General features: G+C 38.4%; 1 protein-coding gene across 2 annotated transcripts in view; it reads left to right on the forward strand.

Moving 5' to 3' along the window:
- Positions 1–16,552, forward strand: part of LOC135099870 (V-type proton ATPase 116 kDa subunit a 1-like) — a 59,685-nt gene extending 43,133 nt beyond the window's left edge. For both annotated transcript variants that reach the window (XM_064002485.1, XM_064002486.1), the window contains exons 12-16: positions 8,794–9,006; positions 10,295–10,475; positions 11,868–12,041; positions 12,661–12,865; positions 16,350–16,552. In XM_064002485.1, the coding sequence (XP_063858555.1) occupies positions 8,794–9,006; positions 10,295–10,475; positions 11,868–12,041; positions 12,661–12,865; positions 16,350–16,537 (961 nt within the window). In that variant the 3' untranslated portion in view covers positions 16,538–16,552. The remainder of the gene's footprint in view (positions 1–8,793; positions 9,007–10,294; positions 10,476–11,867; positions 12,042–12,660; positions 12,866–16,349) is intronic.
- The last annotated feature ends 609 nt before the right edge of the window (positions 16,553–17,161 follow it).

A 17,161-nucleotide genomic window follows, 5' to 3' on the forward strand; every position in this document is an offset into this window, starting at 1 on the left:
CCTTTATTATTTTCATTTTTTTTACGTAATCAGTGAACTACTTAGATCCTCTGTCATATCATTTATATATATTTGGAATATAATATTTGAAACATAATAGGTGCAGATCCCCACTTATCACTTCACACCAACTTGAATTAGCTTCTCTGATTACTGTTCTCATTTCTCCCCCTTGTAAGTAATCATCCATCCATCTCAATGTTGCTTCATGTAGTCCTCCTCCATTCCTAAACTTCCACATAAGGCTTATCAAATGCTTTTTTGAGATCCAGGTATACTACATCAACCCATCCATCCCTCTCTTGCACTCCATCTATTGCTCTCATGTAGTAGCTCAGTAGATTTGTGACACAGGATCTTCCTTTTCTGAATCCAAATTGCTTTTCTGTAATTATCTTTTCTTCCTTTAAATATTGCATCCATCTGTCTTTGATTACTATTTCACAAAGCTTGCTGAAAATACTTGTTAGTGACACTGGTCTGTAATTTAATGGTTCCATTTTATTTTCCCCCTTGTTTATTGGGACTGTGTTAGCTCTTTTCCATTCCCTTGGTACTTTTCCTTCTTTCAGCAAGCTGTTGATTATATCCCATGTGAGTTCCTCCATTTGTTCTCTGCCTTCTTTTAATATCCATCCAATTATTTTATCTGGTCCCATAGCTTTTCTAACATCCAGCTCTTCCAGCAGTTTCTTGATTTCTTGTCTCTTTACTTGTATCCAGTATTCTCTCATTCTGTGATACCACTTTTGGTGCCACAAAATCAGTGTCCTTTTGTAAACACAGATTGGAAACTCATTCATTAGTTCACTCATCTCAGTAGTTTCATAAATTTTTTTTTTTCCCTTTTTAACTTGTTTATGGCATCCCTATGTTTCATTTTCCCATTTATGTACCTGTAGAAAAGTTTGGGCTCTTCCTTGCATTTTCTTATAATGTCACTTTCAAAATTTCTTCTCTTTTTATTATACCATATTCATTCTTTGCCTTTCTATAATCTTCTATAGTATTTTCATTCAGTTGTCTCATCATTTTCTTCCATACCTGATCCTATTTCTTTTTCCTTCTACACACCTGGCATTTCACCATTCATGCTCTCCAATTTTCACTTTATAACTTGGCACAAACTTTTGCATCCCCTCTCTATACTTGCTCAAAAATATATCTTATTTTTCTAGCACTAGCTCATTCATTTAATTTTTCCATAAAATTTATTAACTTCTGCAAAGTCCATCTCCCATTTATGTATTGTTCTTTTCTGTGCAACACTCTTTCCTCCTGTAATACTATTTCTATTGTCACATGATTGCTTCTTCCCATTGGACTGAGACAATGTATACTCAGTCTACTTTGTGGAGTTTTTGCAAACACTAAGTCCAACTGTGATGGTTCTTCTCTACATGCTGTAGGTTTGTTCACCCTCTGTCTCATTGTATTCACCATCATGGTTTGCATAAGTTCTTCACACCATGACCCAGCATTTTCTTTCACTTCTATCTCCTCCCTGTTGATTGCTTTTGTGTTGAAGTCGCCTACTAAGCACACATTGTTACTTTTCCTTATCATTTCCTCTATAGTATCCCTTGTTTCTTGTTGAATGATTTTATATCTATTGGTCTCTCATGCATTAGTTTTTGGTGATATGTATGTCACAGTAACTTTCCTTTTTTCATTTCCTTTAATCTTAATCACAACACTCAAAGTTTCTGCCATTCCATCACTATATTCCACTTCCCCAACAAAAACATCCCCTTACCAGTATCATCACTCCTCCTCCTCCTCCTCCTCCTCCTCCTCCTCCTCCTCCTCCTCCCCTTCTTTTTCTCTCTCCATGTGCTGTATCCTTCCTTTGCAAATCTCAACTTTATTTCCTCTTTTAGCTTGGTTTCTGTTAAACATACCACATCTGGTGTATTGTTCTTTAGGTAGTCTTTAAGTTCCAATAGGCTCAACACCAACCCATCTATATTTGTATACATAATTTTTAAACTTCTGCTTGGTGATCTTCCCTGACATCTTTGTGCCACCATTTCTTCACTTTCATACCCACAACTTTTCAAATGGATCTCTGCTTGTTCCTGTATTCTTGTTTTTTGGCTGGGCCTCTGCTCTCAGCTCTTGCAGTTTACTTCTCTCTTCTTCATTCATGTCTCTATTTATCCATATTTCTTTCATTCCTTCTGCTTTTGCCAATTTTCCTATTCTTTGCAAGACATGTTCCACTGCCATTTGTGAAATAAATTTTATTTTCATTGGCCTTGTTCTATTTTTGTCATATTTTCTGATCCTTTAAACCTCTTCAATTTGTTTGACTTTCCTCTCTCCTTTCTCTGCCACTTCTGCTATAATTTCCTTAGCTGTTTTCACTCCTTTCTTCTCTCTAGCTATTTTCCTGAGTAGGTTCTCTTTGACCCCAAATACTACCTCATACATCTTTTTCTCTAGTGTCTCACAAGTTTACTTTTTTCCTTTATTATTTTAATCACTTGCTTTTCCACATCCTTATTGTGTTCCTGTTGCTGTTGCCTTATCATCAACATATCCACCTTCTGTTGTTGTTCTCTCTCTCTTCTTTCCAATTTTTTACTTCCTCTGTCGCTAACTCTCACTTCTAACTTTGTACAGCTTTCGTTCTCTTCCTTAAGATTTCTTCATAGTACTTCTTGTTTAAGTCCACTATTTTTGTCACCTCTTCTCTCAGTTCTTTGTTCTCTTTCTCTTTCCATCACCCTCTTCTTCATCTCTATTATATCACTGGATATCTTTTTTTTACTTTATCCCCACCCACCTCTCTTTCTTCCTTTCACACCTTTATCATCACTGCTGAGCTACATATTTCTCCTCGTATTTTCACATTCTCTTCTTCAATTTTCCACATCCATTTATTTGTATGTGCTACATTAACATCCTCTTCCTTAAAACCTTCAAAACATTGGGATTTGTGCCAGTCACCATCTTCCCTGATTGATGTCACTGCCAATGTTTACCTCTGCACCACCAGTCCCATTTCACCCTTTTGGCCACTCTCCAATTAACACTTCCCCTTCCCCTGTGTCCACATCTCACACAAGTCCCTATTATGGAGACAGGGCTCAAAGCTTGGCCCTCCTGTACAATCAAACCTAGGCGTATCCCTGGAGCTGTTATTGATGCACCCGATCAGTTGGGTGCCTCGGTGGTGTGTGTGTGTGTGTGTGTGTGTGTGTGTGTTTTACATTGTGCTCCAATTTCCCAAGAAATCCTTCAGATGTGGCTATCTCAGAAACTGGGACTGTTCCCATGTCTCTGGGTGGGGCAAAAGTCCGTGCAGTTACCTATTCTCTTCCTTTTTTTATATTTATTTATATTTATATAAACAAACACTCCACAGTTGATATCATCATCTAATTGTAATTGTATTGTCATATCCAGTGCCTTTATATTAATGATATGTATTGTAATTGCTGCACTGTAATGTAATTTGAGGTAAAGAGTAAACCATAAGTAACTTTATATCTAATCAAAGGAAATGCATCAGCAAGGTGAAACCCATTGGAATATGCTTGAAATTTCATACAAGTAAAATTAGTGAAATGCTATAAAGTGCCATAATCTATTCTACAACAAAAAAAATAATAGTATTATTTTGAACATCTAATACCCTTCACATCCCAAACGGTGGTGCCTGACGTACAATTATTGCTAGTCATCAATTGAGCTTGAGGCGCATACATTCAAGATGCCTTCGTTTTCGTGTGCTGTTGCTTATTGCAAGTCGGCTAATTGGAAGAACCCCAGAGAACATCCACACTTGAATGATGTGAAAAGTTGGATGAGGTTTCCGTCCATCAAAAAGGAACCACAGAGAAGGAAATTGTGGGAGACTCAGTGTAAAAGAGGACATTCATGGAGAGCTACTAGGTATCACGCTCTCTGCTCTAAACATTTTAGAGGGCAGAGATATGGCAAACCATCACAAGAACACTCAAACCCTGTGGAGATCCATGTTATTTCATACAAGTCGTTGCCCTTGGTTGCTAGATAAGGCTAAATGAAGAGGTGATGGCACTAGTAACACGACTGAGGACTCGAGGAGGTAGTGTCGAGTACAGACTGAACTTGTTTATTTTGGTGCAGCCAGTCGTACAAAAATATCTACACATAAATATTTTTTTCTGTATGTTGTATAAATATATGTGTTATAAAGAAGTAATACTAAAAATTAATTTAATGTCTGTTTACATTTGGTGTTATTGATGATAATTTTTTCACTCCCCTTTTAATTACTTGGAGCCCAGACCGTACATATTCCAAGATGTAAACATTTTTCTTGGGAGCATGAATTCCAGACTTTTTTTTGGGGGGGGGGGGGCAGGAGGTCATATGGGGTGGACACTTACCTCAATTTTACACTCCTGTAGGGAGCACAGCAGTCACAAAGTGTGCAATCAGGCCACCCCCGTACCACACTACCCTATTCAATATCACCACTGATATGGTGACTCAGAGAGGAAGTTGAAAAGACTAGTGGAGGAATTTAGACATGTTTGTAGGAAAAGGAAGCTGAAAATGAATGTTGGTAAAAGCAAAGTATTGAAATGCTTGAGAGATATAGGTGGTGAAAGGATGGATGTAAGATTGAATGGAGAATAGCTGGAAGATCTGGATTGTTTCAAGTATTTGGGATCAACATGTACAGTAGACAGAAAAGTTGAGACAGATGAAGAAGCAGAAAAAGTATTTGGTGGACTGAGAAAGATCTTTAAACATAGGACACTGAGTATGAATGTAAAGAGAGGGTTATATAAGCAAATAGTTGTGCCCACTGTACTGTATGGTGCTGAAACATGGATCATAGGAGTAGCAGAGAGGAAATACTTCATAGAAATGTTGAAGGATCATGTAGGAGTAACATGGAGGGACAAAATAAGAAATAAGAAGAACTGATGTTTTGAGTTGGTTGGACAGGCAAATCAGTGTGTGTTAAGATGGTTTAGTCATCTGGAGAGAATGGAGGACAGAAAATTAGTAGAGAATAATGAGGTCAGTGGTTCATATTGGAAGGTTAAAAGGAAGGCCTTGCATGAACTGTGTGAAGAAAGCACTGAATGAGAGAGAAATGACTTTGCAGCAAGCATATGTATGATAGAGGTGAACGGAGAATAACATTGATGAGTGCATGAGAATGGCATTGTCTCATTGACCCCCTGGGAACAGATGTAGGCACCTCTAGTGCTCATTGGCATATGGATCCAGTTAGGGTGCAGGGCATTCCATAGGAAGTATCGTGCATATGCAGTGGTCTCAAGTGGTTTCAAGATCTAATTTTCAGTCTGTAGAACACCACCTCTCCTCTTCTAAACCTCATCTTCTTTTCCTCACTGAAACTCAGGTGTCTGAGGCAACTGACAGTAGCCCCTTTTCTGTTCCCTCCTACTTTCTCTATCCTCATTTTCAATCCAAAGCTGGATGCTGCGTTTATGTGCGCAATGACTTAACCTGCTCTCGTGCCCACGCTCTTGAATCTTCAGAGTTTTCCACCATCTGGCTACGACTACAGAGTCATTCTCATACTAAATTTATCTGTGCTGTATACCTCTCTCCTAACTCCTCTGACTATAAGAAATTCTTTGACTACTTAACTTCCAAAGTGGAGCACATTCTGACCCTCTTCCCTTTTGCAGAGATCTCCATTCTTGGAGACTTCAATGTTCACCACCAGCTTTGGCTTTCCTCTCCCTTCACTGACCATCCTGATGAACTAGCCTACAACTTTGCTATCCTCCATGACCTAGAGCAATTGGTGCAACACCCTACTCGTATTCCTGACCGTCTTGGAGATACGCCCAACATTCTTGATCTTTTCCTGACCTCTAATCCTTCTGCTTATGCTGTCACCCTTTCTTCTCGGTTGGGCTCCTCCGATCACAATCTCATATCTTTATCTTGTCCTATCACTCCAATCCCTCCTCAGGATCCCCCTAAGCGAAGGTGCCTCTGGCGTTTTGCCTCTGCTAGTTGGGGGGACCTGAGGAGGTATTTTGCTGATTTTCCTTGGAATGACTACTGCTTCCGTGTCAGAGACCCGTCTTTGTGTGCTGAGCGCATAACAGAGGTGATAGTGTCTGGCATGGAGGCGTACATTCCTCACTCTTTTTCTCGTCCTAAACCTTCTAAACCTTGGTTTAACACAGCTTGTTCTCGTGCTATACATGATAGAGAGGTGGCCCACAAAAGGTACTTAAGCCTTCCATCACCAGAATCTCATGCACTTTATATTTCTGCCCGGAACCATTCCAAGTATGTTCTCCAACTAGCCAAAAACTCCTTCATTAACACAAAATGTCAAAACCTTTCAAGATCTAACTCCCCTCGTGATTTCTGGCATCTAGCCAAAAATATCTCCAATAACTTTGCTTCTTCTTCTTTCCCTCCTCTACTTCAACCAGATGGCACCACTGCTATCACGTCTATTTCTAAAGCTGAACTCTTTGCTCAAACCTTTGCTAAAAACTCTACCTTGGACGATTCTGGGCTTGTTCCTCCCTCTCCTCCACCCTCTGACTACTTCATGCCACGTATTAAAATTCTTCGTAGTGATGTTTTCCATGCCCTCGCTGGTCTAAACCCTCGGAAGGCTTATGGACCTGATGGGGTCCCTCCTATTGTTCTCCGAAACTGTGCCTCCGTGCTTGCACCTTGCCTAGTCAAACTCTTTCAGCTCTGTCTGTCAACATCTACCTTTCCTTCTTGCTGGAAGTTTGCCTACATTCAACCTGTTCCTAAAAAGGGTGACCGCTCTAATCCCTCAAACTACCGTCCTATTGCTTTAATTTCCTGCTTATCTAAAGTTTTTGAATCTATCCTCAACAGGAAGATTCTTAAACATCTATCACTTCACAACCTTCTATCTGATCGCCAGTATGGGTTCCGTCAAGGCTGCTCTACTGGTGATCTTCTGGCTTTCCTTACTGAGTCTTGGTCATCCTCTTTTAGAGACTTTGGTGAAACTTTTGCTGTTGCCTTGGACATATCAAAAGCCTTTGATAGAGTCTGGCACAAAGCTTTGATTTCCAAACTACCCTCCTACGGTTTCTATCCTTCTCTCTGTAACTTCATCTCAAGTTTCCTTTCTGACCGTTCTATTGCTGCTGTGGTAGATGGTCACTGTTCTTCTCCTAAATCTATTAACAGTGGTGTTCCTCAGGGTTCTGTCCTGTCACCCACTCTCTTCTTATTATTCATTAATGATCTTCTAAACCAAACTTCTTGTCCTATCCACTCCTATGCTGATGATACCACCCTGCACTTTTCCACGTCTTTTCATAGACATCCAACCCTTCAGGAGGTAAACATATCACGCTGGGAAGCCACAGAACACCTGACTTCTGATCTTTCTAAAATTTCTGATTGGGGCAGAGCAAACTTAGTATTGTTCAATGCCTCAAAAACTCAATTCCTCCATCTATCAACTCGACACAATCTTCCAGACAACTATCCCCTCTTCTTCAATGACACTCAACTGTCCCCCTCTTCTACACTGAACATCTTCGGTCTGTCCTTTACTTATAATCTGAACTGGAAACTTCACATCTCATCTCTAGCTAAAACAGCTTCTATGAAGTTAGGTGTTCTGAGACGTCTCCGCCAGTTTTTCTCACCCCCCCAGCTGCTAACTCTGTACAAGGGCCTTATCCGTCCATGTATGGAGTATGCTTCACATGTCTGGGGGGGTTCCACTCATACTGCTCTTCTAGACAGGGTGGAATCAAAAGCTTTTCGTCTCATCAACTCCTCTCCTCTAACTGACTGTCTTCAGCCCCTCTCTCACCGCCGCAATGTTGCATATCTAGCTGTCTTCTACCGCTATTTTCATGCCAACTGCTCTTCTGATCTTGCTAACTGCATGCCTCCCCTCCTTCCGCGGCCTCGCTGCACAAGACTTTCTTCTTTCTCTCACCCCTATTCTGTCCACCTCTCTAACGCAAGAGTTAACCAGTATTCTCAATCATTCATCCCTTTCTCTGGTAAACTCTGGAACTCCCTGCCTTCTTCTGTATTTCCACCTTCCTATGACTTGAATTCCTTCAAGAGGGAGGTTTCAAGACACTTATCCACCAATTTTTGACCACTGCTTTGACTCTTTTATGGGACTGGCATTTCAGTGGGCATTTTTTTTTATTAGATTTTTGTTGCCCTTGGCCAGTATCCTTCCTACATAAAAAAAAAAAAAAAAAAAAAAAAAAGTAGGTGTAGGGTAAAGAACAGTCTCTTTGTGAAAGATAAACTAGTGTATCCTGTAGGCCCTTGCAATGAATGTATATGGCCTGCTGTGTTATATCTAACCTCCTGGGGGTGTATTATGTTGATCCACAAGACTGTCCCTTTTCAACAGGGCCTGATGGGGCTTAAAATCTGAACTGTGTATGTGTAAGTGTGGGATACTTTGTCTGGGCCATACCATGTGGGATTGCCAGCCTGGTATATGGATAGATAGAATATGGTGCCAACCAAAAACAGCAGCCAGGTGTTGGCAAGTGCAAATAGAATTACAATATGCATATAGAATGCGGTGCCAACCAAAAACAGCAGCCAGGTTGGCAAGTGCAAATAGAATTACAACATGCAGACTTTTAAATGTTGAGGACATGGACTTCTTACTTTGGCTGGAAAATTTTTTTTTTTTTTTATTTTAACTGATTCATGCATGGTTGAAGTTTGTAAGTCCAATTTTGCTAATGTAGGACCTAGAAAATTTTATTTGTCATATGCCTGTTGATTATAAGCACACAATTCTTTGCATTATCTTTTCAGTGAAACCACTCTCAAGGACAACAAAGAACTCACTCTGGATCCTGGTGACTCCATGCAATATGACCAAACACCCTACCCTTTTGGACTAGATCCAATGTGGCAAATTTCAAACAACAAAATAAACTTCAATAATTCATATAAGATGAAAATCTCAATAATCTTTGGCATTGTTCATATGATGTTTGGAGTAATCCTCAGTGTCTGGAATCATAGGTAAGTCTACAAGAAAAGAATAACTTATGAAGTACATTACCTGCCTTCTTCCACTCTCTTAGCTTTTTTTCCTTTGTAAAGGCAGGGAAAGGTTCCTGATGAAAGAAGGAAGGCAGTTATTCTTCCTTTTCATAAAAGTAAAGATGGTAGGGATGAAAGTAAATCTAACAAGGAGATGAGTTTGCCTAGTATACAAGGAAAAAGATGATGGGAGACCTATTTTACTTTTAAAGTCTATCCAAAGGTGATGGACTGAGGATCCACTTACCCTTGTTCATAAGTCCATACTTCTTATTCTGCAGGTAATGATAGGAATTACAAGTGCATTATTGATTTACTTAAGAACCAGTTCATTTTTTTGTGAATGAGTGGCAACCTATACCTCCAAACTCAGCTCATTTATAGGCAAATCCAGTTGTAGAAAGCACCAAAAACTACCTGAGTTGTTGGGTAGTTATGTCCAGAGCTTTTGGGAATGCATATGTCCTTATAGTATTTCACTTGATATAAATCCCTTGTATATCTGGGCACCTTTGAAGCTTGCTATAAATGACTGAGAAATCCTAGACACCCTGCTTATGGTGTAAAACCTTATGTTTGGCAATGTAGGACATAGAGATGTCTCAGTTCAACCATTGATTATTGGTAGTTGCTATTATAACCATATGATGTATCCCTGTTATATGGGATTGCTGTGATCACAATTTTACCAATATGTGTTCCAGCTGTCTTTTTGTGAGGCAGGCTGCTGCTGCCCTGTAGAATGCAACCATATCTTAAATGGAGGGGTTTTATAACATACATCAGATAAAGGTAGAAAATTATATTGATAGTTAAGTATTGTTTAGTATCAATTTACAGTAAGGAGTGAAGATGTGTAAAAGGAGAGTTTATGTATAAGAGTATTTTTAGAGAATTTTCACAATCCAAACTGGATAATAGTTTAGTCTTGTCAAAAATTTATTTTGTTTGTTTTCTTGTTTATTTATTTATTTATTTATTTGTATTTTCTTTTATTTATCTTATTTTATTTATTTTTATTTATTTTATTTTATTTTGTTTATTTATTTATTTTATTTTATTTATTTGATTTTATTTTTTTTTTATTTATTTATTTTTTTCTTTTTTTGGGGGGAGGGGATTTACAGGTTTACATGTACTTTAGTATTCTGCTAGTGTGTTACCTCACTTGACAAAATATAAAAGATATGTTGATATAAAATTTATTAATCAACTTTCTTTCATATTATTCTTTTAATTCTAACTTCATGCATTTACTTCTTTACAGGTTCTTCAACAGGCCCATGAATATCTACTGCGAGTTCATTCCTCAGCTGCTATTCTTGTTCTGCTTGTTTGTGTACCTGGTGCTGCTGGTTTTCCACAAGTGGGTATGGTATGGTGCTGGAGGAGATGTAGGTTCCTCCCCCAGTTGTGCCCCTTCCATCCTCATAACTTTCATCAATATGGTGAGTATTAGACTAGCTAGGCATACCTGACTAGGTAAAGTTTTTACTTGTTTACAATACACTTTCATTAATATTGAGAAAACAGCTTTGCATGCAGAGTTTAGTTTAGTTTAGTTTTTTATATGATAAAAACCATCATTTATAGATGTTCTGTGGTTGATGTTTGCTTAAAGAGCATAACTGTGAACATGTATTAAATAATAGGTTAGGCAATGCCTATGCCTTGAATCAGAGAAATTACCATATATGTCAAATATAAGGTACACTAAAGTAATCTTTTCATCACTGAAAAGATATTTACTATTTATGCATTTTATGCACAAGATGACCCACCAGTATACCTGGGAATGAGAAGTACAAAATAAGTAGAAGGGATTGATTATATGGTAGTGAATAAAAGGCCAAAGGCAGATTTCTTGTAGATATTAGTTAGCAATATTAGATTCAATAGTGATTGTACATAAATACAACCCAATTAAGTCCATCAAAATTCCATTTAGCAAGAAATAAACTATATCAAGTATAAGTGAAAGACTAGGTTCTGAATTGATTTTCAACAGTCAGTACTGAAATCAAATATTTTTCTTCAAAATAAAGTATGATTATAAGTGAAACATGTAATTATTGTAGGACCATGTAGCATTGTCCATGCCTCCCACCAGAAAGCAGACAGCAACCTCTGACAGTGCATGAGGCAACAGGCTGTAGACATTGCATAAAGCACCTAGTGAAATTTGTACCCCAACATATGTTGATTGTTTTAATCACTTGATCATGTAAGGAAATTATATATAAATTATTTATAGTATTGCTTTCCCTCATTATATCTGAAAAGAACTTGAAACAAAATTATATATGCAGACATGTGCTATTTCTGAAATTGTTTAATATAACTAGGGATATTTTTACTAGAAATCATTGCAGAAAAGGAATGTGACCATAGATACTTATTTACTTTACAGGAGCACCTGATTGCTTGTAATAGTGGAACACTAACTACTCCACTAGAGTAACCCTAAATAATTTCACTAACAAAATATACCTATAGGCACTGAAAAGTTCAAACTAGTGCTTCACTCCTTGCTAGATGATCATTTGAAGTCAAACTAAACTTGTACCATACCATTTTATTAAGCTTGAGGAGCCTTATCATACAAATACAGAATTGATCACTAAGGCCCCTAAAAATTCATTCAGGAAGAGGATAGAACATCATACCTCATGCTTCATATCACTCCTGTAATTATTTACATCTTCAGTTCCTAAGCCCTTGTGATATGGGATATTTATTACTGGTGAATTTCATTATTGTGAATTGCATTTTTCAGATTCCACTTGGTCAAGCTAAGGAAAACTTTATTTGTGACTACATATCCTTATATTTACTCCCAGGTACTAGTGAAAGCCTATGAAGAAGCAGAACCAGGATCACCATGCTCCCCTTATATGTATAGTGGTCAGTTTGGAATACAACGGTTTCTCTTGATTGTGGCCCTGATTTGTGTGCCCTGGATGCTGTGTGCTAAGCCATTCATCCTGTATCGTGCAAACAAACAAAAGCAGCTGGTGAGTACAGTTATATTACATTTTTTTTAAACTTCTCTATGAGCTTCTAAAAAATATGTTAAAAACTCCATTTTTAAACTATTCAAGGACTGGCACTAGAAAAGAAAAATGTTTAATAATCACATTTTTATTCATCTCTACTCAAGGACTGCTAAAAGAAAAGAAAATGGCTGTTGAAAGAAATCTGAGAATGAATGTTTTAGGTCTGAGGGAGATCTATCTGAATGGTTAGGGGTTATGTAGCATAGTTTTAGGAAAAGTGGCATGGCTGTGTAACTTTACCCTCACCACATCCTGCCCACTGTTTTAGATTTGTGTGACTATAAGTCACTCCCTTGCAGTGTACACAAGAGAAATACTTCAAGTGAAGTGCCAAAGTACATAAGAGAAAGGGGAGAAAGGAAAAAGAAAGGACAAGAGCTTGCAAAGAATGTAAAGACAGAAATAAGTAGACATTTCTTTTCTGGCCACTCTGGAAGAAGGGGAGGAATTATTTGAAAGAGGCATAAAATAATATACAAGTTGTAAGGAAGACAGAACTCTGAATCTTCATGTATATTACACTGTTTTCTCCTATTATGCTAAGTATTTCTGTGATAAACAGTTAATTGTTTTACAGGTTATGCAAGCCAATGGAGGAGAGGGAGTAGTGGAGGAGGGTAATGCTGGTGCTAGTGGGGCCAGTGGAGAGGTGGTGGAGGAGCACACAGATATGGGAGAAGTGATGATACATCAAGGAATACACACCATCGAGTATGTTTTGGGTAGTGTTTCCCACACAGCCTCCTACCTTCGGCTGTGGGCACTGTCCCTTGCCCATGCCCGTAAGTATATTAAATTCCATGCAGGTAGCTTGGTTGTATCCACTTGGAATTCATTGCTTAAACAGTGCCTACCAAGGAGAGATGTCATAGTTTCTGTGGTTAGCCCACAAACTTTACTTATAATAAACAGTCTGCAAAATGCAATACAGTATTGATTATAGTAGATGCCACCCCTCTCCATTAAAAAAACACTGAAGAAAATGAGCTGGACTGTGACTGTTTAATTCAACTGTTCAACTGTTAGAGGTGTTTGTATTCTACCATGTAGCATTCACTGCAAACCTTAGGATTTCATGCCTTCACTATTTCTTTGTGTAGCAACATTGCATGTCTCAAGATGAGTGCCAAGACTTGTACAGTGAATGAGGGGGCTTAAATTTTGTCTCTGAAGGATGAAAATGTCCCAGTACAAGAGATAATTCATCATTTGGGATGTGATTAATGCGCCATTCATTGCATCATGGTGGCCATCCATCACCTGGCCAGCAAGGAATGCCCCTTCACCTAGAGCATGGCCAGGACCTGCTACAAAAACACAAAATTGACATTATCCTAAAGCATAAGATGATGAAGTCATTTACTTCAACCATCCAAATGATGCCTCTGCACTCCTAACTTCCTACTTTGAGTGAAAAAACAGTGTACTGCTGGATTCAGAAGACTTGACTTTTGCCATGCAAAGCTGCCATCAAGCCACACCTTTCACCTTGAAAGAAAAAATAGAGGGTAGGTTTTGCTCATAAATATGAACATAAGAGCCAAGAGGAATGGATTAATGTGCTGTTTAGTGATGAGAGTACATCTAAGCTGGTGAGAGCAAAGTTGGGAAGGGTGCATTGTCCACATGGATAAAACCAACATGACAACAAGCACATGGCCAAAGGTGTGAATTGTTCGGCTCAGGTTATTGTCTTGAGAATTTTCAGTGAAAATAAGATTCAATTAATTAATTTGCATGCTACAAATTAAAGTTACTTTGAGGTTACATGGTGGCACTTTTTGGAAAAAACATTGGAGAACATTATGCATAATGGGACACCTTGCCACAATCCCAAGATAGTTACTGAATTTCCTAAAAGGAAGTACATACCACTGATAGAGTGGCTTGGCAAGAGCCCTAAGTTCAACTCCATAGAGAATGCCTGAAACTACATAAAGGACAACCTAACATCAGTAATGGTCATTTCCCTCTTGTCGAGCTGTGGGATGAGTTTGACAAGGACTTCCTGTCAAACTACTCCAGTAATGTGCTATGTTTACAGGTCATACAAAATAAAATAGGGGATAACTGGGCATTAGTTGCAGTAAATTGAATTTTTTGAATAAACTTGTGAGTCTACCTAGTTTTTGTTTATTTCTATAGGGATTGGCATCTCCTATGAGCAATGATGTATTTTCTTTGTTGTTGTCACCACTATCATTGTCATCATTGCATAGCAGCAGCAGCATTACTTCAGTCCTCTGTTCAGTTCCTCATTAGAAGTGTTATCCATTATGCATTGTATCTAATAGTAACAAATGATCAAAATTGATAAAAAAGTACATTGACAAGTTGAATAAGGCAAGTCATGTTGGAGAGATCATTCAGGTCTTTCCTCGATAACATGTTACCATGTTCATCAAGAGCAGCATTTTAAAAGTTCAACTTTTTGTCATATCATTCTATATCATGTGCATGTTAGCACATACCACCCAGCATTAAGGCGAAACAATCCTCAGATTCGTCAGATCTAGGTACAGTTTTCTTCTGTAAAATGTAAGTGGGAGAGAGAATCATCTTTCAAGTAACGATGTTTCATCAACTTTCACAAAATCTTTCTGCAAATATCCACTTTCTTTAAAGGTACTGTATACACCATTTGTAGGTTCATTAATTCACTTCATATTTAGTTATGTTTCTACATGAAATGTTCTGCTGACTGTATTTGTTTCCTCCTAATTCTCTTTGTCTTCTTTTCTATAGATAATTTTAAAACTTTAGAAGTACTTTTTGCTGCCTTATCATGATTTTGAAAGGCTCCATGTATACCTGCATATGTTAGCTTTCTTCACCTAATGGCAGCTTATCATGCTGCACATCTCAAGAGCTTCTGCTTGCAGTATATAACTGTGGTGTGTATGGACCACTTTACAAATATTCTAGGATCTACAAACTTGAATAAATTCATTCAAGTATAAAATTAACAAGTTTAGACTTAGTAAAGTGGTACCTCATGATTCAGATTTAATTGTGTTTTTGGGCTGTTTGAATTGGGAAGCAATTTATCCCATTGAGATCATTGTAAAAAGAAAATTAATGTGTTCCAGGCCCCAAAATCCCCCCTCTTTTTTCTCTCTCTCTCTCTCTCTCTCTCTCTCTCTCTCTCTCTCTCTCTCTCTCTCTCTCTCTCTCTCTCTCTCTCTCTCTCTCTCTCTCTCTCTCTCTCTCTCTCTCCCTAAACAGAATTCAATGAAAATAACTTAAATAACAGGAAAAATAGAGTAAAAGAAAACATGAAGTGCCATATATTTCAGCATACAAGATGGCGCTTGAATCATACTAAAAAGACACCAAAAAGTGGGTCATCCTATGCATTAGATACAAAAACAATAACCTTAAAATTTTATGCAAAATACCATTGTAAATAAACACCAACTCAGAATGATGAGTCATCAAAAGTTCCTGCTGTCTTCAGTCTTGAAAACAGTTGTTGTAGTGGACACTATTCTTATTTCACACTAAAATCCTTCCCCCCATCTCTCACTCTCTCTCTCATCTCTCTCTCTCTCTCTCTCTCTCTCTCTCTCTCTCTCTCTCTCTCTCTCTCTCTCTCTCTCTCTCTCTCTCTCTCTCTCTCTCTCTCTCTCTCTCTCTCTCTCTCTCTCTCTCTCTCTCTCTGTGAAAATAAGAACAATCCTGAGACTTGCTAAATAGGAGACTGATAGAGAATGAAAATGGAATTATATGAGTGAGAAAGAACAAAAATGGATGAGCTAAAATGACAAAGAATGAATGGATGGGGTGGGGGGAGAAAGGGAGTATCACTCCTTTGTCCCTTATCTCCGACAGATATGAGGGAGGGGAGGTGCCAGGGAGGGAGGTTTAAGACCAGATGAAAGAGGAAGGGAGAGGAAAGGAACAATAGGAGGAAGGGACATATGGGGAAGGAGAGAGAGAGAGAGAGAGAGAGAGAGAGAGAGAGAGAGAGAGAGAGAGAGAGAGGGGGGGGGGGGGGAGGGAGGAAGGATATGGGGAGGGATGGGAAGAGGGGCAGGGAAGGGAAGAGGGGGAAAGAAGGGGGCATCGCTTGAACGGGTATTTGTGTTTGAATTGGAAGACAAAATTTGTTCACCAACCTGTTCGAATTGGGAGTTGTTCGAATTGAAGGATATTTGAATCACGAGGTATGACTGTATTTACTAATCAATTGTAATTTCTTACGTCTTCATTAATTAATACTTCAGTGTTCAGATTCCTCAGTAATCAGTTTCCATACATTTCTAGAGCTCAGTGAGGTCCTTTGGGGAATGGTGCTTCGGATTGGCCTCACATTTGGAGAAGGTGGTGCTGGAGGCATCTGCATGTATGTTATGTTCGCCTTCTGGGCAACACTGACTGTTGCTATCTTGGTGTTGATGGAAGGCCTTTCTGCCTTCCTCCATACTCTTAGGCTTGCATTGGTAAGTTCATAAGTCATAATGTTTATATATATATATACAGTGTGTCCTTTGTGTTAAGGTACATACTTCGGAATATGACAGTTCAAGTGATTCCAAGTCAAAAATGAAAATACTCTTTACACATAAGTTGTGTTTGGCTTTATTTTGCAAGAAATTAACATGTAAGTTGTATGTTGCGGGAGCCACTCGCCTGGGTGGGTCTTTGCCACCTTCCTTCCCTCTTTGGCTATCTATGTACTTAAGTGGCACCATGTAGCATTAAGTGATCATTTTTTGTGTACAATCTATGCAGTCAAAGTATTACAGGAAGCAGTTAGAAAATAACAGATTGAATTTTTGTATGTGTCAGTGAAGAATATGTACAGGTAACACAGCAGTACAGTGGTTGTCAAGTTAATAGATGGAGGAATTTAGTTTTTGAGACATTCAACAATACTAAGTTTGCTCTGCCCCAATCAGAAATTTTAGAGAGGTCAGAAATCAGGCATTTTGTGGCTTCCCTGTGTGAAATGTATAATTCCTGAAGAGTTGGACGCCTACAAAAACATGGAAAAATGCAGGGTGGTATCATCAGTGTAGGAGTAGATAGAACAAGAAGTTTGGTTTAGAACATCATTGATGAATATTAGGAAGAGA

Source organism: Scylla paramamosain, chromosome 4 (genome assembly GCF_035594125.1).
Source record: "Scylla paramamosain isolate STU-SP2022 chromosome 4, ASM3559412v1, whole genome shotgun sequence".
Taxonomy (NCBI): Eukaryota; Metazoa; Arthropoda; class Malacostraca; order Decapoda; family Portunidae; genus Scylla; species Scylla paramamosain.